Source organism: Leucoraja erinacea, chromosome 21, assembly GCF_028641065.1.
Source record: "Leucoraja erinacea ecotype New England chromosome 21, Leri_hhj_1, whole genome shotgun sequence".
NCBI classification, from domain to species: Eukaryota; Metazoa; Chordata; class Chondrichthyes; order Rajiformes; family Rajidae; genus Leucoraja; species Leucoraja erinaceus.
The window spans coordinates 36,074,195-36,098,855 of record NC_073397.1 but is presented as its reverse complement, the minus strand read 5'-3'; the positions used below and the strand labels follow the sequence as shown (position 1 = coordinate 36,098,855).

Here is a 24,661-nt window from a genome sequence, read left to right as displayed (position 1 = left end):
TTTGGGGGTGGGTGTATGGAATGAGCTGCCGGAAGAGGTATTTAAGAAGGAACTGCAGATGTTGGAAAATCGGTACACAAAAATGCTGGAGAAACTCAGCGGGGCCGAAACGTTGCCTGTTTCCTTCGCTCCATAGATGCTGCCTCGCCCGCTGAGTTTCTCCAGCACTTTTGTCTACCTGCCAAAAGAGGTAGTTGCGGCAGATACTATAACAACATTGAATAGCTATTTAGACATGTATATGGATATGAAAGGTGCAGAGGATATATATGGGCCAAACGCAGGTAAACAGTTCAAGGTATCACATAGCTAGATTGAAATAAAGCCAAAGTTCTGAAAAATGAATTAAAGATCAAGCCAAATGTCCACGCAGCCAAATAATGAAAAAACAATTGGCATCACTTCCTGTCACATTTCTGGATTCAGCAGATTTATTACATTGGTTCAAGTGTTATTAAGCCTTGACTTTAAAGTGATTCAGAAGAGAAATAAAAATCAGGACAGATCCTAGGCAATTATTTTCTAAGAGCATATGTAAAAATAATAAGTGACATTCCTGTAATTTAAGGTTAAAATCAAGGACTTTTCAGATAGAGTAGACTGCTAATGGATGGAAATGTCTTGCAATCGTTCAAGGAAGCTCTGGATGCCAAATAGTATTTTTGGATGGAAGATAATGGCCTCCCACGTTAAGTCTCACCATCAGGAAGTAAATGATGGTTAGGCACTTACGCAAGAAAGAATTAATGAAATTAGTTCAGGAGTCATATTTTAAATATATATTCTCAGTCAAAAATGCACAGATCAACTAGATGGGGTGGGAGATTGCAACCTTCACGTGGTCCTCACTGTTTCGACGTGGCAATCAACCAGGCCTGCAAAATCAAATAGAACAAGTTGTCCTTCAACTTCAGGCTGTGCACGCCATACGCAAGAAGAAGAAGATTAATTAGATAATAAGATGGTTTCCCTTGAACATTCATTATTACACAATACCACTTGGTGTGTAGCTCCTGCAGATAGCAAAATAAGAATACATTTTCAAATGAATTTTCAAGTACAAGCACAACACCTTCAATAACTTTGACATATGGGGGAAAAAACGATGATAACTGGCAATAATGCTTGACAACACACCAACAGTTGTATCCACATACTTCACACAACCATATATCCAGAATTGCTTAGACACAGATTTGCTAATTCGGCTCACCGATGATGAATGTGTGTAAACAAGACAGGCAACTACCACACACGTGTATCATTCGGTTAATAAAGCATCTAGAAAATAATTTCATATACAATCTAGCAATTTTGCTATATTTTTCAACAGAAGATCCAAACTCTTTAAGTGAAGGTCGACAAAAATGCTGGAGAAACTCAGGGTTTGAGGCAGCATCTATGGAGCGAAAGAATAGCTGACGTTTCAGGTCGAGTCCCTTCAGGACCCTTCTCGACCCGAAACGTCACCTATTCCTTCGCTCCACAGATGCTGCCTCACCCGCTGAGTTTCTCGAGCATTTTTGACTACCTGCGATTTTCCCAGCATCTGCAGTTCTCTTTCTTAAACAACTCTTAAGTGAAGTATTTTCAAGAACAGCAAGTGTGTAATCTGATACACCAAATGCTGCCCAACCTGCTGAGTTACACCAGCATTTTGTATCCATCTTTGGTATCAACCAGCATCCTTTTGATTACATTAATCAGCCTTTGAATACAGGCAGATTGTACATTGACAGTTGAAACGACTTATCTCTTTACATTACAGCCATAACTTTTAAGGTAATGTTTGGGTAATCATGAGAACTCCCTTCAGGAAAACACAATCAGTTCACAAATTGCTTCTCCAAATATTAACCATTCCAACCCGAGTAAATTCTGACAAATTCCCAGAATCACCAAAGGAAATAAATTTATCACACCTCAGAAACACCACTTGCAAATAACTCCACACAATCAGAGGTGCCTCCAATGGGATTACAGCAACTAAAGAATGCCCACACATAAATAACCTTGAAGGCAGCAATCCATTAAATAGAAAACTGCAGATATAAGACACCGCAGTTGTTAGAATTTTGAGCAAAACACAAAGTGCTAGAGGAACTCAGCGGGTCAGGCAGTCTGAAGAAGGGTCCCGACCTGATAAGTTATTTGTTCATCCGCTCCCCAGATGCTGCCTTACCTGCTGAGTTCCTCCAGCACTTTGTGTTTTCCTTGTAATAGAAAACTATTATGCAGCTCAACCCACCATTTTTAATGCAAACTTGCATCAACTATTTACTTACAACTATTTAAAAATAGCAATCTTGTTGTGTAATACCAGGCTTGTTAAACACTGTCTTGAACCTCTGAAAAGTACTTAGATATATGCAAAATACAATGGGTGAAGTTACTGTCTTGGATTCACTCCACGAATGGTTTACATGTAGGGCGTGGAACAGTTTGACCAGCAATCCTTCAGTTTAAATAAAGTGTGGGAAAGGCTGATGGGACAAGACATAGGAGATGCTGTGAAGGAGTTAAAGGGATTGGGTCCCCTCTGCTCCTGGATATTCAGGGGCTTCGACCACCGGCTACAGGGGCTTTGATCGCCCCGAATGCGGATGGTAGAGGAATAAGTTTGAATTTTATTGCCTTCCATCACAGAGAGGAATGTGGAATCCACTGTGGTGGATGATTATGTTAACTTTTATGTGGTTGTGTGTCTTGTTGCTTTTCACTTAGTGTGGCCGTATGGTAACTCAAATTTCACTGTACCTTAACTGGTACATGTGACAATAAACTAGCCTTGAAACCTTGAACCTTGGAACTTTGAGTCTGGTGGGGACATTTCACAGATAAGGGCAGGGATATCACCCCAGGGACCACATGAGTGGAAAGGGTGCATTGTGTAAAGACAGATGCAAACACTAATGCGTATGTCACAATTAAATGTACAGGCGCAAGATCAAAGTTCACACCAGGAACAGCGCGGAACAGTACAAAACAGGAACAGGCCCTTTGAGCTATGATGTCTGTGTGAAACACGATGCCAAATGAATCTAATTTGCTTACTCGAGATCCCTATCCCTCCATATCGATCTGCCTATCCAAAAGTCTCTTAAATGCCACTAATGTATCTGTCACCCGCTGAGTTTCTCCTGCATTTTTGTCTATCTTCAATGTATCTGTCTCGATCATCACTCCCCACATTGTGATCCAGCCACCTATACTGTATGTAACAGCTACTTTAAACTTTGTCCCTCACCTTAAAGCTATTCCCTCTAAGCTATGACATTTTCACTTTTAGAGGAAAAAGGTTCCGACTATCTACCTTACCTCTGCTTTTCAATTTAATATACATTAGCCTTCCCTCAGCCTCCAGAGAAAACAATTCACTTATGCCCAACATCTCATAGATAATACGCTCCAATCCAGGCAACATAAGAATGTTTTTGTTTAGTTTAGAGACACAGCACGGACACAGGCCCTTTGACCCACCTAATCTGCGCCGACCAGCGATCCCCGCACATCAACACTATCTACACACATTAGGCACAATTTACATTTAGACCAAGCCAATTAACCTACAAAACTGTACATCTTTGGAGTGTGCGAGGAAGCCGAAGACCTCGGAGAAAACCCACGAAGGTCACAGGGAGAAGGTACAAACTCTGTAAGGACAGCACCCATAGTCAGGATTGAACCCAGGTCTCTGGCGCTGTGAGGCAGTAACTCTATTGTTGCGCTACCGTGCTGCCCAGAGTTCAATGTATGAAGAGTTTTCTCAGACACGTCTGTATACCTAAAACCTTGACCATGACCCCCATGGACAAACACCAGGCCACCATCTCCCTGACAGTTACTGATCTCATCACTTCTGACCACCGCCCCTCCAAACTCCAAACTGATCATTTGCTCGCTTCACACTGCACATTGATTTTCACCTTCCCCAAAATCCACGTAGGACTGCCCTGGATGCCCCAATGTTTCTGCCATCTCCTGCCCTACCGTACCCTTATCGTTCATCTTCCTCACACTGCCCATTCATATCACCTATCCAAAATCCATAAACAGTGAGTCCTGGCAGCCCCATCTCCAAATACCTCAGTCTGAAGTAGGATCATGTTCTCCAGAGATCCAGCCTGACTCACTGAGTTAACTCTAGCACTCTGTTTGTTTTGTAAACCAGCATCTGCAGTTTCTTAGATAGACTCAAAGTGGTGGAGTAACTCAGCGGGTCAAGTATCATGTATGGAGAAAACGGGTAGGTGACGTCTATCCATTGTAAGGGGGGGGGGGGGGGGGGGGGGGAAGAAGACCCGGAGCAAATGCTTTGTTTCCATGCCTCGGTTCTATCTTGTCCCCCCCCCCATTACCATGCCGAGTCCCTTCCACTCCCTATATCTGAAACATGTTTGTGTGCATATATATATGTATGTATATATATATATGTATATATGTATGTAGGTAGACACACACACATATATAAATACACACATATATATATATAAATAAATATATATATATGCAAATACACATACACATACACACACACACACACATAGATACACTTGTGGACATACATATACGCACAGATGTGCATAATACATATACACACATATACATATACACACATGTACATAATACACATATACATACAAATACACACATGTACATATACACACATGTACATATACACATGTACATGATACATAAATACACATGTACATATACACACATGTACATGATACAGATATGCACATACATGTACATACATATATCCACAAATATACATACATATATATATACACATACACACACAGACATATGTACATGTGTTCGGTCTGAAGAAGGGTCTCGACCTGAAACGTCACCCATCCCTTCTCTCCAGAGATGCTGCCTGACCCGCATCTGCAGTTATTTCTTGTACATACACACATATACATATAGATCACATGCAAACACATTTATTTATATATATTTCTAGCTACAGTATATATACAGAGACATTATCCGTGTATTAGTAATGCCTGTGTTTATACACATACACACATATTAATTGCGCGAATGCAGCTTATTCAGGGAGCTGACAGACAGTTAAAGGGCAGGGCCCGCGGCCCCGGGACTGGACGGGACGCTGCCGCCTGATCGTGGCCGCCCGGCCCCGGCCCCGGCTCCGGCTCCCCCCCCACCCGCCGGCCCGGGCGCCTGTTACCCGGTCGGTGCCCCCACCGCACCCCGGCCCGGCCCCGCGCTGCCGTCCGTCCCCCCGCGGCGGGAAGCGGACGGACACCCCTTGACTCTCACCCTCCTCGCCGCCATCTTGTCGTCCACGTGTCACGCGCGACGTCATCGACGTCACTCAGGCCCCGCCCCTCCACAAACCCCGCCCTCCCCCCAAACCCCGCCCCCACAAACCCCCGCCCCTCCCCCCAAACCCCGCCCTCCCTTAACCCGGCCCCTCCCCGCCTCCAAAACTCCGCCCCTCCTCGAAACCCCGCCCCTCCCTAAACCCCGCCTCTCTCACAGACCCCGCCCCTATCACAGACCCCGCCCCTATCACAGACCCCGCCCCTCTCACAGACCCCGCCCCTCTCACAGACCCCGCCCCTCCCCCAGACCCCGCCCCCTCTCACAGACCCCGCCTCTCTCACAGACCCCGCCCCTCTCACAGACCCCGCCCCTCTCACAGACCCCGCCCCCTCCCCAAACCCCGCCCCTCTCACAGACCCCGCCCCTCTCACAGACCCCGCCCCCTCCCCCAGACCATTGACACTAAAGATACCAGTATCCTCCAGTAGACAAACATGCTGGAGAAACTCAGCGGGTGAGGCAGCATCTATGGAGCGAAGGAATAGGTGACGTTTCGAGTTGAGACACACATGTATATACATAAGAAGGGTCTGATGGAGGGTCTCGACTCTCCTTCCCCCAGAAAAATTGCACTATTACGACTGTATGTACGTATATATATTTATTGCTCATTATTCTATGTTCGCTCGTCTGGGGAGATGCTAACTGCATTTTGTTGTCTCTGTACGGCACACTGCACAATGACAATAAAGTTTGAATCTGAATCTGAATCCATAGATGCTGCCTGTCCCGCTGAGTTTCTCCAGCATTTTTGTCTACCTTTGATTTTCCAGCATCTGCAGTTCCTTCTTAAACAGTATCCCCTAGTATCTTTGATTGACAGTCTGCTGGAAATCGAGGAAGGCAGCTGCAAACTCTCCCTTGTAGACACAAAATGTTGGAGTAAGTCAGCGGGACAGGCAGCATCTCTGGCAAGAAGGAATGGGTGGCATTTCGGGTCGAGACCCTTCTTCAGACTGATGTCAGGGGAGAGGGAGACACAGAGAAGGAATGTGGTCGGAGACAGTGAGACTGGTGGGAGAACTGGGAAGGGGGAGGGGATGGCGAGAGAGAGGGAAAACAACAGCTGTCTGAATTTTTCTTTCAAGTTTCGATTTAAACCAACATCTACAGTTCTTCTGACACAAACTCTCCCTTTTCCCGTCTTCAGTGACCCGAAACGTCATCTATTCCTTCTCTCCAGGGATGCTGCCTGACCCGCTGAGTTACTCCAGCATTTTTTTGTCTCCCTTTTCCTCTCTAATTAAGCATTTGCACTTCAAAGCACCATGGAGAGAAAATGTGCATTCATTTTTAAACATAGATACACAGACAATAGGCGCAGGAATAGGCCATTCGGCCTTTCTAGACAGCACCACCATTCAAATATCCAATCAGTACACCACCGTTCCTGCTTGCTCCCCATATTCCTTGATTCTGTCAGCCCTAGGAGCTAAATCTAACTCTCTTCAAAACATCCAGTGAATTGGCCTCCACTGCCTTCCTCTGTGGCAGAGAATTCCACACATTCACAACTCTCTGAGTGAAAACGTTTTTCCTCATCTCATTTTCCTTTTCCTCTCTACACTTTGCACTTCAAAACTACATGGAAAAAATGTGCATTCATTTAGGTTATTTATTCCCTGCCCATGTTGAGGTTGCATTTGCAACACTATTGTTATGATTGCAAACACAATACTGTATCACTCTGTAACACAAATTGTATCACTCCATGACATCTCTGTCATTTCACTTCCATTTTGCTGCCTGACCCACTGAGTTATTCCAGCACTTTGTGAAACATCACCTATCCATGTTCTCCAGAGATGCTGCCTGACCCACTGAGTTACTCCAGTACTCTGTGAAATGTCACCTATCCATGTTCTTCAGAGATGCTGCCTGACCCACTGAGTTACTCCGGTACTCTGTGTATTAATCTGTTCTGGCAATAGTTTCCCATTTTAGCATATCTATATGACTAAAAGTCTCATCTTGACCACTTCCTGTCTACGCTGTACATTGATTTTAGAAAAAACGCTACTCTATATTGCTATGATTTTTGGCCATCTTACTCACAGTCCTCCTTCGCTGTAGCAGCCGTGAGGATTTTTCCGATCGATGCAAAATAAAAAAGTTATGAGTGTTTAAAAAATCTTGAGATCAGCTGATTGGTCTTCTCGCCTGTCAATCACCATGATGAAGGTAACGCCCCTTCCGGGAGCAGACAAGACCAAAGATCGTAGAGGGACAAGATAGACCACTCCTCGAAAAACGCGTAGTATGACGTGTGTGACCGTCGACGCCATATTGTTAAGCATTTATTGGGCTGTAATGGCGTCCTCAGCTAAATCTACATCTCACTGCTCCGCTATCAACTGTTCTAATCGTAAATCTAAACGACCAGAGCTGTCATTCTTTAGGTTCCCCAATAAAAAAGAAAGGTAAGAATATATTATTATAATTTTCAGTCGATATTCTGTCGTGAAAATGTTATTTTCTGTTCTCCCATCAACAGCCATTGGGAAATGGGTTTGTCGGTACATTAGAAAGTTATTAGACTTATGTTTAATAGATCTTTACTTACCATAATAATAAAGACAGTTTTAACACTTCTGTACATTTTAGGTTTTGTTCTTGTAAGGGATTTATTTCCAAAATATGGCCCGCGGACACATTAGGCCCAGTGGCCACGGGATTTTTCGAGCTCAGATTCGTGTCCGAGAATGCGGCGGCTGTTACCTATTATATCCCTCGAATTGCCGAGACATCACAAGCAAAGATCACAAGCCCGCCGTGATCACAAGCCCGCCCATTCAAATATTATACAACTCTGCTCTATCATCTTTGGGTGCAATGGTGGGTCGGGGGGTTAGGCGGCGGCGGCCGCAATCAAAGATACGAGAGCAGCTCTGCTCTATAATCTTTGGTCGGAATGGGACGGCTGCGCGTTATAATGTGCTATCGTTCCACTCCCTCTCCCCCTTCTCCCTCTCCCCCATCTCCCTGTCCCCCTTCTCCCTCTCCCCCCTTCTCCCTCTCCCCCCTTTTCCCTCCCCTTCTCCCTCTCCCCATCTCCCTCTCCCCATCTCCCTCTCCCCCTTCTCCCTCTCTTCTGTCTCCCCTCTCTTTCGATCTCTCTCTCCCCTCTTTTCTCTCGATCTCTCTCTCTCCCTCTCTTCTCTCGATCTGCCTCCCTTCCCTCTCTCCCTCCCTTACCTCTTCGTGAGAGTTGGCAGCTCTGCTATGCCTTGGGTCCAAAAGAGGATAGAAAGAAAATACTTAATGGTCTTTGTAAGAAGATTTTAATAAGCTCTTCTACATTTAAGGTAAATTGACATATTAGAGGCAAAATACATCTTCAACATACAGATCTCCACACAACTGAAAACAATTGCATTTAAGTGATATATCATCCATTGTTCAGGCATGTAGTTATGATCATCTTTCTTCTTATTAGTTAATCCTAAATGATATCTCCTGTAATTTCAGATGTCAACAGTGGGTCCAGAATACTCATCGACAAGATCTCCTGCACCGAACTGCAGAGTATTTGTCAAATAACTGCCGTCTTATGTACATTGTGTGAAATTGTGATTTGTTAACTGCACAAAACTAATGCAAATGGCGATACATGCCTGCATTTGGCCCATACCCCTCTAAACCTGTCCTAACCATCAAATAACCTAACAGAACTGTCATGAGGAAAGATTTAAAAGACTAGGCTTGTATTCACTGGAGTTTAGAAGGATGAGGGGGGATCTTATCATATTGTTTACAGTGTACTATGTTTACAGATTCTGTTGTGCTGCTGAAAGTAAGAATTTAATTGTTCTATCTGGGACAAGCTAGATGCAGGAAAATTGTTCTACATGACAATAAAAACCCTCTTGTTAGATGCAAGGGGATCTTATAGAAACATCTAAATGAATAAAAGGACTGAACAAGCTAGATACAGGAAAAATGTTCCCAATGTTGGGCGAGTCCAGAACCAGGGGCCACAGTCTTAGAACAAAGGGGAGGCCATTTAAGACTGAGGTGAGAAAAAACTTTTTCACCCAGAGAGTTGTGAATTTGTGGAATTCCCTGCCACAGAGGGCAGTGGAGGCCAAATCACTGGGTGGATTTAAGAGAGAGTTAGATAGACCTCTAGGGGCTAGTGGAATCAAGGGGTATGGGGAGAAGGCAGGCATGGGTTATCGATTGGGGCTGATCAGCCATGATCACAATGAATGGCGGTGTTGGGTCGAAGTGCCAAATGGCCTCCTCCTGCACCTATTTTCTATATTTCTAAAACACTCATCCAGCAATCCTCGAGCCCACCAGCTCATCCCGTAGTCAATTCATCAGCTTTTCCATAAGAACTTCCATCAGTTCTTGCAAAAGAATGACAATCAGCCAATCTCGATTACCCTCAGCCCATCAAGCAGTCCCTTAATTCGCACAGAAGTCTGAACTATTGAATGCTCACTGCATCTCTTTCCATGTCAGCAGTTAATATCCAGCTGCATATGAACCATGTGAAAAATGAATAAATAGATGCATGTGGTGCAGTGATTTGTGCAGCACTATAGGCCTGGAGACCAAGAGGAGTTCACCATTGAACGGAGTTTGACGGGGGGCTTGAGGCCCCCGACCGAGGAAGAACAAAAGGTAGGGACTTGAACTTTATTTCGCCTTCCATCACAGTGAGGAATGTGTAGGAGTCACTTTGGTGAATGTCCGTATTAAAATGTGTTTTTGAGTGCTGTTGCTTTTAATTGTATGACTGACCTGGCCAATGAAATTCCTCGTATATTGCAAAACATACTTGGAAAATAAAATCTGATTATGATTCTGAAAAGTCTTTCCCTTCCATACTCTTTCCTCTCTTTGATCTTTTTGCAGCTGACTGCCTTTCTGTACATGTTGCAAGAGATTGTCGCGGCATCCAGCATCCTCGGAGAATGTAGAATTAAAGGCAGTTTTAAAGATGGTTATTTGCCTCAAAATTGGGTTATTGTACTTCCCCAGAGGCTCTGGGAGACACAAGGTTCAAGAGGGAACACAAAAAGCCTAATTAGGAAGAATATTAAGAGTAAGATTTTCAATTAAAATACTGTAATTGATGGAAACTTGCCTTTAAATTGGTTCCTGGATGAAACCCTGATGGTTCTCACATTGTCTCTTTAAATTTACTCTCCTTTTCACACTTGCATTAAAACACACAGCCATCACCATTCACAGTGATACTGCCCGGCAGTCTCATAATTACAGTCTACACAGCTACCTTGACAGCCACACAAAATGATGTAAATAAAAATTGTTTTCCTGTTTAAGAAGTTCAATTGAGAATTATTTGAAATTGTGGGGGTTGATACAAAATACTGTTGACCCACAAATGTGTTGATATGAGACATTCACATTAAAAAAATCCATGTCGCAAAAAAAGCAAGAAGGTGCCCATGTTATTTGACCAACTTGCCAGATTAATTTAAATATACACAATACACAATACAATTTATTTGTCACTTGAACCTCATAGAGGTTGTTGGAGCCCCCGGCGTGCGCTAGAAAAGTGCCGCAGCCATTTAAGCCACGCCGGGCGATGATGTAAGGCCCCGCTCCAGGTCATCCTCGACCCCCGCTACTCGGGCGGAATAATTTGCCGTTGCGGAAGCCCCGAAAAGCGGTCTCCCAGCAGGGACCCGCAGGCTCCGATATTACTGTCTGCCAGGCCTGCGGTTGGAGCCTCCGAATCTCCGGGGCTCGGGTCACAGCAGCGCATGGGTACATATGTAGGTATGTATGCATTAGTTTTGCTCCTAATTCCCTTTTCAAAATCATTAATATATATGGTAAACAGTTGCAGCCCCAACACCAAGCCTTGTGGCAAAAAAATCCAGAAGATTAGTCAAACATGATTTTCCTTTCATAAATCCATGTTGACTTGGACAGATCCTTTTACAGCTATCCAAATGCCCCATTATTGCATCTTTAATAATTGACTCCAGCATCTTTCACACCACCAAAGTCGGGCTAACTGGTCTGTAATTTTCCGTTTTCTCTCACGCTCCTTTCTTGAAAAGTGGGATAGCATTAGCTATCCTCCAATCCACAGGAGCTGATCGTAAATCTATTGATCGTTGGAAAATGATAATATATATAAATATATATGTATGTGTATATATGCATGTATGTGTATATATGTGTATATATGCATGTATATGTGTGTATATACGCATGTGTATATATATATATATGTTTATATATGTGTATATATGTATGCATATAAATGTATCAATATGTATGTGCATTTGTGTATGTGTGTGTATATATGTGTGTGTATAAATATATATATATGCATATATTTATTATTACTATATAATTATATATATAATTGCCTTTATGGTTTATGTATATCATCTTACAAGACAAATAAATTAATAGTGATGATTTAAATCAAAGTTGCTTCTGATACATGAGAATAAACTATTATCTCTAACTTGCCTCTCACACACAGACACACATTCATATAAATATATTAAATATATATACGTTAAATTTAATTTTTTGCAGTGTGTGTTAAAGCAATACAATGCAAGGGAAACTACACAAAGGAGGGGTCTGTTCCCGCTACAAGATACTTGAGGATCTTTGCTTTGGATCAAAGATTATAGCGGAGCTCTATAATCTTTGCTTTGAATCACAGCGGGTGGAATACCGGAAGTCGAGTGTCGCTGTAACAAATGGCGGCCGTGACGTTCCGTTGCGTACTACACGTCAGCCCATTGAATTTCGAAGGAGTGGTCTATCTTGTCCCTCTAGGATCTTTGGACAAGACTATGAAACCCCGGATGCCTGGACGTGAGTCAGTCACTCTGGAAGGTTGTGAGGGAGAGGCCACAACTGTGATTCTAAGCTGTGAAGCAACTGAACTGTGAGTCTGCAATGTACTTGCAATAAATTATTTATTAGCCGTTAATGACAATACTGTAGTGCGTGTCAAAAGGAAGCACAAAGTCCAGTGTTTTGAGAGGCACCTTTTATTATGTTCCTCCCGGTTGTAGGGAAGACCAAACAAGAGAAAGATGGCACCCAAACCCCTGCCTTTAAACCCTCTGGCTAAGGGCCGCCTCCGAATTGAACCACTCCCGTGCCGTGGGGTTCGACAGTATGATGGCATGACCCTTGGGAGCCGCCACAATACCATGTTTGGCCTGCCCTGTGCTTGAGACTGCAATGGAAAATGGAAATGAAATGACAATGCCATGAGTTGTTTGGCCTGCCTTGGGCTTGAAATGGTAATGGAAATGAAATGAGTTGTTTGGCCTGCCTGAAACCACTAATTTCGGCCCACATATCCCCCTATTAGTCGAGAAACCAGTCCCTTTTGCCCAAAATGCCCGTATATTAGCCCAGTTGGAGCATTTTGGCCCTAAAGGACCGTGCCAGGCCAGGAAAGGTCCAAAAAACGCGCCTTTCACTGAGATTTTGTTTTTTAAGTCTCTTCGGCCCATCGGGCCTGTACTAACCCAGGACGAGTCCCTTTGGCTCATCAGTAAGTATTTTCCCTGCAAGTATTAAACCTAACCCCAGTATTTTTCTCCCTCCCTTCATTGGCTCCCTGTGAGATCCAGGCCAGGACAGACTTTCCTCCTTCATTGCTGTGATCTGCAGAAAAAAATGAAAAATGTCTAAAATTGATTCTCCACCCTCTCCCCTTCCTCTCTCTCAGTCTCGCACCTGTTTTGAGCAGTATTTCTGGTAGTTTCTGAGCTGCCAGCCCACCAGGCCTGAGTGACTGAGCTGCCAGCCCACCAGGCCTGAGTGACTGAGCTGCCAGCCCAAAAATCCATTTGTCCCACAATGTCCATATTCGTCCTCTGGAAACCAGTCCCATCGGCCCACAACACCCATACTAGCGCTCCAGAAAGCCCCCCGCCAACCCCCCACTGGCCACCAATATTGGAATTGGTGGAGAGGTGGAAGATTGCGTTGGGGGACCAGCCCTCCCGTGTGAACATGGGACCCAACGGGGCCCACTTAGTCTAGTGTTCCATTAAAATTCTTCAAGATCTGTTTAACTGGTTTATTATTTTTAAATGCCTCTGAATATCAGTGCTATGCACACTGTGATGTGCTGCTTGTATTTTGCATAATAATAATAATAATAATAATATATTTTATTTATGGGCGCCTTTCAAGAGTCTCAAGGACACCTTACAAAAATGTAGCAAGTAGAGGAAAAACATGTAAGGGGAATGAAATTAATAGTAGAGACATGACTAGTACACAAATTATAAATTAAAGACAGAATTCAATTCAAAACACAATATGAGGCAAAATACACCCAGAATACAATTTAAAGTTGACATTCTAGAGAGACACACCCATGCGTTAGTCACTTGTTTATTTGCAATAAGTTCACAACTCCATTGTTCCGACAGTAATATTATCCAGTACTATTCTACTTTTTCTACAAGGATGTTATTACAGTACTAGTGTGTTATGTTCTGAGTTGTGGATCACAAAAGATTGACACAACGCCAACACAAAGCTGGGTTTAATTTAAACGGTTTCTAATTTTGGTCAGGGAATTGTGACAACACCAGCAGTCATGAAATGAAAGGACATGAATTATGCACTACTAGTTAGTTCCAGCATCTTATTCTTCTGGGGCGTGCAGAGCCTAAAGTTGTAGGTCAGCCTGATCTATCTGATCGCTTTGTTTGTGTACGTCGGGTTGATTGCATTAGATGGACCATGTGAAGGATGCAATCTCCCACCACAGCATCTTGTCAAGGGCATAGGACATAGAACAGTACAGCACACAAACAGGCCCTTCAGCCCACAAGGTCCATGATGTCAAGGCCAACTCCTATCTGCCTGTGCATAATCCATATCCCTCCATTCACTGCATATCAACATGCCTGTTCAACACTTTTAAATGCCACTAATATATCTGCCTCCACCAACACCTCCCACCCTCTGTTTCAAAACTTGCCCTGCACATCTCCTTTAAGCTTTGCCCCTCTCAAGGTAAAAGTTATGCCTTCCAGTAAAATTGATTTTTCCATCCTGGAAAAAAGGCCCTGACTGTCTATCCTGTCTATGCCTCTCATAATTGTATATTCTTCCATCATGTATCCCCACAATTTCAGGTTCCCAGGTATTCTTTTACTCTGGTCACTTCAGGTTTGACGGCCTGTACTCTGGAGAACACATGAAGTCTGTAACTCAGTGACTAATGCCCCTGTCCCACTTAGGAAACCTGAACGGAAACCTCTTGAGACTTTGCGCCCCACCCAAGGTTTCCATGCGGTTCCCAGAGGTTTTTGTCAGTCTCCCTATCTGCTTCCACTACCTGCAACCTCCGGCAACCACCTGCAACCTCCGGGAACCGCACGGAAACCTTGGGTGGGGCGCAAAGTCTCCAGAGGTTTCCGTTCAGGTTTCCTAAGTGGGACAGGGGCATTAGGATACCTCGTGTAAGAAAGAACTGCAGATGCTGGTCGACATAAATCGAAGGTAGACATAAAATGCTGGAGTAACTCAACGGGTGAGGCAGCATCTCTGGAGAGAAGGACCGGAAACGTCACCCATTCCTTCGCTCCATAGATGCTGCCTCACCCGCTGAGTTTCTCCAGCATTTTTGACAACCGAAGGAAATGCAGATGCAGGTTTACAAAAAAAAGAAACAAAGTGCTGGAGTAACTCAGCGGGTCAGGCAGCATCTCTGGAGAACATGGATAGGTGATGTTTCAGGTTGGAGCCTTCTTCAAACTCGCTGAAGTAGGGTCCCGACCAGAGTCACTGTCAATCCATGTTCTCCATAGATGCTGCCCGTCCTGCTGAGTTACTCCAACAGACAAAACGAGTAGGAAGGAACCACAGATGCTAGCTTAAACCGAAGATAGACACATAAATGTTGGAGTAATAGCCCTGTCCCACAGTGCGAGTTCATTCCAAGAGCTCTCCCGAGTTTAAAAAAAATCAAACTCGTGGTTAGCACGGAGAATGAACGTAGCGGGTACGTCGGAGCTCGGGACGTCTCTTAACGCTAACGGCAGGTACTCGGGAAGACTCGCTAACGGCAGGTAAGCACGGGAAGACTAGTGAAGATTTTTCAACGTGATGAAAAATGTCCACGAGAGCCCCGAGTACCGACGAGCGGCCATTACCGTAAATCTCCCGAGTTCGAATCAGGGCAAACTCGGGAGTGCTCATGGAATGAACTCGTACTGTGGGACAGGGGTTTTACTCAGCGGGACAGGCTGCATCTCTGGAGAGAAGGAATGGGTGTCAAGACCCTTCTTCAGGCAGATCAGTCTCCTGAAGATCCCTTCATTGGTGAGAAGGCCAGTAGGTGTGATGGGCTGGGCTGTGTCCACCACTCTGTCATTCATGGGCATTCTATACATTCCATGCCTGATGGCTGGCAATTTCCTGTCTATTTTCCACCTGGCCATCACAGTGGTGGTAAAACTCCAAACCCTAAACCCAGTATGGTCTTTGGTTGCATTGCATCACCTCAGTCTGTCCCTAAATCTCGACCTATGTACCCTCTCTCCAACAAATGTCCGTGTTTGTATGTTTCCCATCAATGGCCCTGGCGAACACTGGCATGACTGAGCTCGCCAGTTTCCTTCACTGAAAATTTGAGACTGAGGCTTTTGTTCTCTGCACTCTTTGTTTCTTTGCCAACGACTTAATCCTGTTGTCTCGTCAGTCAAGCAGAGTGGTTGCCAGCGCAATTATTCTTGTAGAGTACTGCTCGCCGGCAATAGCCCCCTCACCTGCATACACCTGTCACCTGCATACACCTGTAACCTGTTTCCACCTTTTACCACCTGTTACCTGCCACATGCCCTCTGCCATGTTTAGGCTGTACTCCGTTAAGTCCCGACCGGAAACGCCACTGATCCATGCTCTCCAGAAATGCTTCAGAAGGTAGACAAAAGTGCTGGAGAAACTCAGCGGGTGCAGCAGCATCTATGGGGAGAAGGAAATAGGCGACGTTTCGGGCCGAAACCCTTTGGAGTGGTCTCCACCCGAAACGTCGCCTATTTCCTTTGGATTATGGCCCGAAACGTCGCCTATTTCCTTTGGATTTTGGCCCGAAACGTTGCCTATTTCCTTCGCTCCATAGATGCTGCTGCACCCGCTGAGTTTCCCCAGCACTTTTGTCTACCTCCAGAAATGCTACCTGACCCGCTGAGTTTTTAGTCTCTGTTTTAGAGATTGATCGTGGAGCCAGGCCATTCGGCCCACCGTGTCTGCGCTGACCAACTAGTTCCATCCTACACACCGGGGATAATTTACAGAAGCCAATTAATCTTCAAACACGCACACGTCTTTGGAATGTGGGAGGAAACCAGAGCACCCGGGGGAAAAAAAACCCACGCAGGTCATGGGGAGAAGGTACAAACTCCGTACAGACTGCTCCCGTGGTCAGGAACGAGCCCAGGTCTCTGGCGCTGTGAGGCACCATATCATTGTGCTGCCCGCGGGAGTTACTCCAGCACTAGTTGTTGCCTTCTGTACATCAATCATACAGCCACATACCGTACCAAAGATACACTGGTTCTATTGACAGTTCATGTGACAATTAAACCACTCCCAGCTCATCACGACCCTCGCGATTCCAATTTTTAATTATCTCGATATACTTCAACTCATTATGACAATAGATGGCGCTGTTGGTCCTTGAAACCCATCAACCAGATAGCCGTTCCCCCTTTTTAAAATGTTTTCTTCATCAATATTCTTTCTACCTCAGCCATTATAGGACGTCCCATCCAATGATACACCCCCCCCCCCATATTCCCTCGCCCTATTTCTGATCATCATTGCTGGATTTCACAGCAATGATAAGAGTCACAGGGTCAATGTTTAAGAAAAAACTGCAGAAGCTGGAAATATCGAAGGTAGATACAAATGCTGGAGAGACCCAGTGGGTGAGGCAGCATCTGTGGAGCGAAGGAACAGGCGACGTTTCGGGTCGAGTGTCTGAAGAAGGGTCTCGACCCGAAACGTCACCTATTCCTTCGCTCCACAGATGCTGCCTCACCCGCTGAGTCATAGAGTCATATCACTCTCCAGCTGTTTAGTTTAGTTTAGAGATACATCGCGGAAACAGGCCCGCAGGTTCTCTTGGATACTTTCAAGAGAGAGCTTGATAGGGCTCTTAAAGATAGCGGAGTCAGGGGATATGGGGAGAAGGCAGGAACGGGGTACTGATTGTGGATGATCATTGAATGGCGGTGCTGGTTACTCCTGCACCTATTGTCTATTGCAGGTGCTGGAATCTTGCAAAGAACACAAAATGCTGGAGGGACTCAGCGGGTCGGGCAGCACCTATCCATACCCTCCACAGATGTTATCTGAGCCGATGACGAATAAAGCTCGACTTGACTTGAATTCCTCCAGCACTTAGAGTGTTTTGCTCAAGATTGCAACGTCCGCAGTTCGTCGCGCCTCCACTGCCCTTTGGCAATCCAAAAAATTACGACTGGTGTCAAAATATTTACAAAGATCAGATGTCATTTTGTACACACTTATGCAGAATCATCATTAATCGTACCTTTTAGAGTTGACAAATTTCAGAACAAGCAGTGTCGAGATTAAGGCACTTTATTTCACACTTCAAGCATTAATTCAAATATACATTATGAATTCGTATAATTTTGAAATTATAATTTCATATTTTCAAGCCATGTGAAAAATAAAGGCAGCTTGCAAATCTTTAAGCATGGGCAATACTATAATCCATACTAAGCAAAGCTCTTTAAGAAGGAACTGCAGATGCTGGAAAATCGAAGGTAGACAAAAGTGCTGGAGAATCTCAGCGGGTGCAGCAGCATCTATGGAGCGAAGGAAATAGGCAACGCTTCGGGCCGAATAGAAACCGTCTCAGGAAATAGGCAACGTTTCGGGCCGAAACCCTTCGGGTTTCGACCCGAAACGTTGCCTATTTCCTTCGCTCCATAGATGCTGCTGCACCCGCTAAGTTTCTCCAGCACTTTTGTCTATCTGCAGTTGCTTCCCCCGCAAGGAAAGCTGGAAGTATGGCGATGATTTACATCAATGCCGGAGTTTGTGATAATGAAAGACGAGGTTATTCGCAGCTGAGGAAGCGAAATTGGATGGTCAACAGTTTTGTGAGAATAAGCTTATTGTGAGTTTCACAGACAAAGCCAGTGTAGAGAGGTCAAACGGAATGTCCAGAGAGAAGGCAGGACTTTATCTGGCCACTAAAATCCGTTTGCCTATTTCCTTTGGGTATCGGCCCGAAACGTTGCCTATTTCCTTCGCTCCATAGATGCTGCTGCACCCGCTGAGTTTCTCCAGCATTTTTGTCTACCCTAAGCAAAGCTCTGCTGGATCTCACTATTAATGCCAACTATCATATTCACTGCTATAAATTATTCCCAAATCTTACACATTTGATTAAAAAAAAAAAACTTTAAACCATATATATTCTAACAGTAGAAAGAGGCCAACAAAGTTAATAGATTTATTTTATTTAATAGCGTGGAATTATTTCACTGGTTTTGCTTCAGGAGATATCTCGTGAAAAACTGCTCGTGTTCGGGATAATTCTCTCTGCTCCGACACCAGTTCTCGTGGAGCGGAGAATATTTCCCAAGGCTCATTTGTTTGCAGGTACAGTTCCCAATTCAGGAAAGACACCATTCACACCAACCACAAGTTTTACACATGGACTTGGTCGCTTAAGACTGTCTGAATGAAACAGGCCATTCAGCCCACCAGGTCCATGCCGACCATCGATCACCCATTCACATTAGTTCTATGTTATCCCTCTTTCCCCATCCACTCCTTACACACCAAGGGCAATTTACAGAGGGCCGATTAACATACAAACCCGCACGGCTTTGGGACGTGGGAGGAAAACCGGAGCGCCCGGAGGAAACCCACGCGGTCACGGGGAGAACGTGCAAACTCCGCACGGGACAAAACTAAAAACCTTAACCTCCAGGCAAATGAACCCAGGCCTTTGGCATTTTGTTTCGACTGGGGGCCTTACATTGAATGGCGGTGCTGGCTCGATGGGCCGAATGGCCTACACCTGCACCTATTGTCTATTGTCTCACCTTTGGACTAAGAACATCACTCACACAGAGGTAGCTCCTAGACACATCACTGCTCAGTGCGCGGAAATCGAGTGTGACTGCTGTCGCAAGAGTAATATTGGCAACTTCACAAAGTGGAAGATTCGGCCAGACATCCCATTAGTTAACGGTGAAACCGGGTCCGCACAACTTTTATTGAAAATATTTACGATCATCGTGAAGGCTTGTTATTTTCAGTGATTTAAAAAATAAAAACCATCTACACTCTACAGACTTTGGAATACATGTTTCAAAACATCATCCACACAGATTAAGTTATTTCCTAAATCACTATGTGAATAAAATAGCTGTTTATGTAAAGAAATGCATTATGTTAAAGAGTGTTTTATTGTCATGTGTCCCAGATAGAACAATGAAATTGTAAGGTCCTTGTGTGGTTTGGAAGTAATTAAATTATTTTTCTATATGATGAAACAACCCAATGGATGTTGTCGTGTAAGTCAAGGGCCTGTCCCACTTAGGCGATTTTTTCGGAGACTGCCGGCACCCGTCATAGTCGCAGCAGGTTACTGAAAATGTCCAACATGTTGAAAATCCAGCAGCGACCGGAACAAGGTACGTCTCTTTGGGAGACGACTCACGGCCATACAGGCGTCACGTGTCGACATGTCGCGGGGGTGAAGCCTGTACGGTCGCGAGCAGTCGCCCAGAGAGTCGTACCTTTTTCTGGTGGCCGCTGGATTTTCAACATGTCGAAAACCATCGGCCACCTGCTGCCACCATGACGGGTACTGGCAAGTCGCCGAAAGAAAATCGTGTAAGTGGGACTGGCCGTTGACTACACTATCCAAGACGGTCATATAGGTGTACGGCCTTCAATATAAAAATAGGGCACGATAAAATATAAACGGTGATGTGGATGAAACTACAGTACCAATATTATTTGGAGCATTTCAGCAAATATAAACCTTCTTGTTCAGCCATCAACGAACAAATGATTTGTTTGACGTTTCCGTAGAACATTTGCTAATACATATTTTAAAAAAGTTATTGAAAATATTTGACGTGGAAAATACATTGCTTACAGTCGATAATGTTAGAAACCATTCTCACTTCGGACATGGTGCAAAAAATGCAAGTGCAGACCTCAATAAAGTCAAAACTAAAATGGATGGCTTGGGAGACCCATTCTCTGTCCATACTTGGCACTTGGTAATTATGGCTGCTGCTGATACTGGCTTTCTGTGGCTGTGTAGAAGTCTTCAAGGACACTCTGCAAATACTCAAACGTGGGCCTGTCCTCTGGCTTGTTCTTCCAGCATTTCATCATGACGTCGTACAGCTCAGTGGGACATACGTCTGGACGAGGCATCCGGTACCCGTGTTCTAGTGAGCGGATCACGTCTGGGTTCGACATTCCTACGGACAAGGCAAAGCAAGCCAATGCTTGATGTTTATTTCAACGCATCTCTCACCACATCCTTCAAAACCTCTGGCCATTTGTACAAGCCGTTGGCGAGCCCTTGATGGACCGTACACAGTTCTGGGCGTCCAGTTACAGGAAGGATTCATAAGCTCATAACTCCCCTCCCCCTCTCTGTCCCCCCCTTCCCTCCCCCTCTCTGCCCCCCTCCCCCCCCTGCCCCCCCCCCCCCCCCCTCTCTCGTCCCCCTTCCCCCCTCCCTCTCTCTGCCCCCCCCCCTCCCTCTCTGCCCCCCCCCCCCCCTCCCTCCCTCTCCCCCCCGCTCTGCCCCGTCCCTCTCTGCTCTCCTCCGCCTCCCTCTCTGCCCCCTCCCTCCCTCTCTGCCCCCCCCTCCCTCTCTGCCCCCCCCCCTCTCCCCCCCTCCCTCCTCTCCCCCCCCCCTCCCTCCCTCTATGCCCCCCCTCCCTCCCCTCTCTGCCCCCCCCTCTCCCTCTCTGCCCCCCCCTCCCCCTCTCTGTCCCCCCCCCCCCCCCCCCCCCCCCTCCCTCCCCCCTCCCCCTCCCCCTCCCTCTCTAGGGACTGAGGAAAGAGGTTGAAGAAGAGGAGGAGGAGGTGCTGGGGATGAGGGGAAATGAGCCGCGCATGTGCAGTTGGGGGCTATGGTGAGTGGTGGAATATTGCGTAGGGGGAACAGACCCAACGGGTCTGCACTTGGTCTAATAAATTATAAAAGCATAAATAGGCCATTCGGCCCATCCAGTCTGCTCCGCCATTCAATCATGGCTGATCTATCTTCCCCTCTCAATCCAATTCTTCGGCCCACCGAGTCCGCGCCGACCAGCGATCCCCGTACACTAACACAACCCCACACACACCAGGGAGGAAGCCAGAGATGCAGGAGAAAACCCACACAGGTCACGGGGAGAACGTGCAAACTCCATACAGACAGCAACCCCGCAGTTAGGGTCAAACCCGGGTCTCTGGCGATGTAAGGCAGCAACACTACCGCTGCGCCACTGTTCCGCCCTTGTTGGTTAGACCGCACTTGGATAACTCTCTTGCCCAGGAAATCAAAGGACATAGGTCTGAGCTGAGGGGGGAGGGGGGGGAGGAGATTTAATAGGAACCTTTTTATTTTACACAAAGGGTGGTGGGTGCATGGAATGAGCTGCTGGAGGAGGTAGTTGAGGCTGGTAGTAAATGTTTAATGTTTAAGAAACATTTAGACAGGTACATGGATAGGACAGGTTCAGAGGGATACGGCCCAAATGCTGGCGTGGGACTAGCCCAGTATGCCAACCCGGCCAGCATGGACAAGGTGGGCTGAAGGGCCTGTTTCTGTTCTGCACAGATCTATGACTCCTTTTTTCCTTAATCCATTTATCACTGACGTATACATTTAAAAGAATAAAGGATTTTTCTGCACATTTTACTAAATAATTTCTTGCATGTATGTCCCTAGTAGGGATATTGAGTAAAGAAACACACAGACATCAGTAGAAACAAGGAACTGCAGATGCTGGTTTACGAAGAAAGACACAAAGTGCTGGAGCAAGTCAGTGGGTCAGGCAGCATCTCTGGATGTTTCGGGTCTGAAGAAGGGTTCCGATCCGAAACTGCACCTATCCATTTTCTCTAGAGATGCTGCTTGACCCACTGATGGGCATGTCCCACTTAGGCGAGTGCCAGGGACTAGTTTTAATGGAATTCACCGACGACACCAGGCGACAAACAAAATTTGTTGCTGAAAATTTCCCAAAATGTTGCCTAAGTGGGACAGGGCCATGAGTTACTCCAGCATTCTGCCTTCTTTTGTTTTACAGACAGCAGTCATAGGTTCCATGTCAATCATCAGATGCAAGAAAGACAAGATGCTGGCGTAACTCAGCAGGTCAGACAACATCAGTGGAGGCAATGGGGGGGGGGAGGGGGGGGGGGGGGGGGGGGGCAATGCTTTGGGCTCAGGGCCGCTCCTCAAGGGCCTGTCCCACTTGCCGATTTTTTCGGCGACTGACGTATCAGGGTCGGCGAAATATTTTGAACATTTCAAAAATCCAGCAGCGACAAAAAAAAAAAAGTTGCGACACTCGAGGAGACACCGTGCGCCAATACGACGTCACGCCGCGACTTTTGCGGTGGCCCGATACGTCCGTCAATGATGGTGGCAGTCGCCGAAAAAAACACAGCCAAGTGGGACAGGCCCTTCACTCTTTGTGGTGGACGTTCTCTGTCCGTGCGTTGATTAGTGGTGCGAGCGTGAAGTGTGTAGGATTCATGCAGCGGAACAGAAATGCTTCATCGCTGATCACTACCTACCTGGGTACGGGGTGCGGCCATACGTGATGGTTTCCATGAGAACGATTCCAAAGGACCAGACATCGGACTTGATTGTAAAAGATCCAAAGTTTATAGCCTCCGGCGCAGTCCACTTGATGGGGAACTTGGCACCTGGGGAGTTGTAAATGGAGATTGTTGCTCGTGAATTTGAATCAATGCCTAAATTGATAGACAATAGACAACAGGTGCCTTCGAGCCAGCACCGCCATTCAATGTGATCAAGAACTTTTTTCACACAGAGAGCGGTGGATCTCTGGAACTCTCTGCCACAGAGGGTAGTTGAGGCCAGTTCATTGGCTATATTTAAGAGGGAGTTAGATGTGGCCCTTGTGGCTAAGGGGATCAGGGGGTATGGAGAGAAGGCAGGTACAGGATACTGAGTTGGATGATCAGCCATGATCATATTGAATGGCGGTGCAGGCTCGAAGGGCCGAATGGCCTACTCCTGCACCTAATTTCTATGTTTCTATGTTGCTATGGCTGATCATCCTCAATCAGTGCCCCGTTCCTGCCATCTCCCCATATCCCCTGATGCTCTTATGTTTAAGAGCCCTATCTAGCTCTCTCTTGAAAGTATCCAGAGAATCTGCCTCCACCGCCCTCTGAGGCAAAGAATTCCACAGACATGAATCATGACCATGAATTAGAAATGATTCTAATCATGAATGAGATCCTTACAGACGTGGCAGATGCTGATTTATACCAATGTCAGACACAGAGTGTTGGAGTAACTCAGAGGGTCAGGCAGCATCTCAGGATCAAAAGGATGGGTGACGTTTCGGGTGGGGACCCTTCTTCAGACTGCTATAATGTGGCCATGAACCGAGTGGGGCCAGGACATAGAAACATAGAAAAATAGGTGCAGGAGTAGGCCATTCGGCCCTTCGAGCCTGCACCGCCATTCGATATGATCATGGCTGATCATCCAACTCAGTATCCTGTACCTGCCTTCTCTCCATACCCCCTGATATCTTTAGCCACAAGGGCCACATCTAACTCCCTCTTAAATATAGTCATATAGTGCTAATTGTATGTATGCACTGAGTACGAGCAGCTTTCAGTTTCACTGTACATGTATAGTGACAATAAATGGCATATCTATATCTATATCTCAATGAACTGGCCTCAACTACTTTCTGTGGCAGAGAATTCCAGAGATTCAGCACTCTCTGTGTGAAAAATGTTTTCCTCATCTCGGTCCTAAAAGATTTCCCCCTTATCCTTAAACTGTGACCCCTTGTTCTGGACTTCCCCAACATCGGGAACAATCTTCCTGCATCTAGCCTGTCCAAACCCTTAAGAATTTTGTAAGTTTCTATAAGATCCCCCCTCAATCTTCTAAATTCTAGCGAGTACAAGCCGAGTCTATCCAGTCTTTCTTCATATGAAAGTCCTGACATCCCAGGAATCAGTCTGGTGAACCTCCTCTGTACTCCCTCTATGGCAAGAATGTCCTTCCTCAGATTAGGAGACCAAAACTGTACGCAATACTCCA

General features: G+C 45.7%; 2 protein-coding genes and 1 long non-coding RNA gene across 4 annotated transcripts in view; 1 reads left to right on the top strand and 2 right to left on the bottom strand.

The window, feature by feature from the left end:
- tm9sf4 (transmembrane 9 superfamily protein member 4) overlaps nt 1-5,366 on the bottom strand; it is a 47,955-nt gene extending 42,589 nt beyond the window's left edge. The window contains exon 1 of the mRNA XM_055652664.1: nt 5,290-5,366. Coding sequence (XP_055508639.1) covers nt 5,290-5,304 — 15 coding nt within the window. The 5' untranslated portion in view covers nt 5,305-5,366. The remainder of the gene's footprint in view (nt 1-5,289) is intronic.
- A 2,199-nt stretch (nt 5,367-7,565) lies between these two features.
- On the top strand, nt 7,566-10,174 carry LOC129707537 (uncharacterized). The gene is made up of 2 exons (XR_008725196.1): nt 7,566-7,775; nt 8,824-10,174. It is a non-coding gene; the product is annotated as an uncharacterized LOC129707537 (long non-coding RNA).
- Nucleotides 10,175-18,818: 8,644 nt separating this feature from the next.
- Nucleotides 18,819-24,661, bottom strand: part of hck (HCK proto-oncogene, Src family tyrosine kinase) — a 98,151-nt gene continuing 92,308 nt past the window's right edge. For both annotated transcript variants that reach the window (XM_055652663.1, XM_055652662.1), the window contains exons 12-13: nt 23,146-23,277; nt 18,819-20,825 (exon numbers count right to left, since the gene is read on the bottom strand). In XM_055652663.1, coding sequence (XP_055508638.1) covers nt 20,623-20,825; nt 23,146-23,277 — 335 coding nt within the window. In that variant the 3' untranslated portion in view covers nt 18,819-20,622. The remainder of the gene's footprint in view (nt 20,826-23,145; nt 23,278-24,661) is intronic.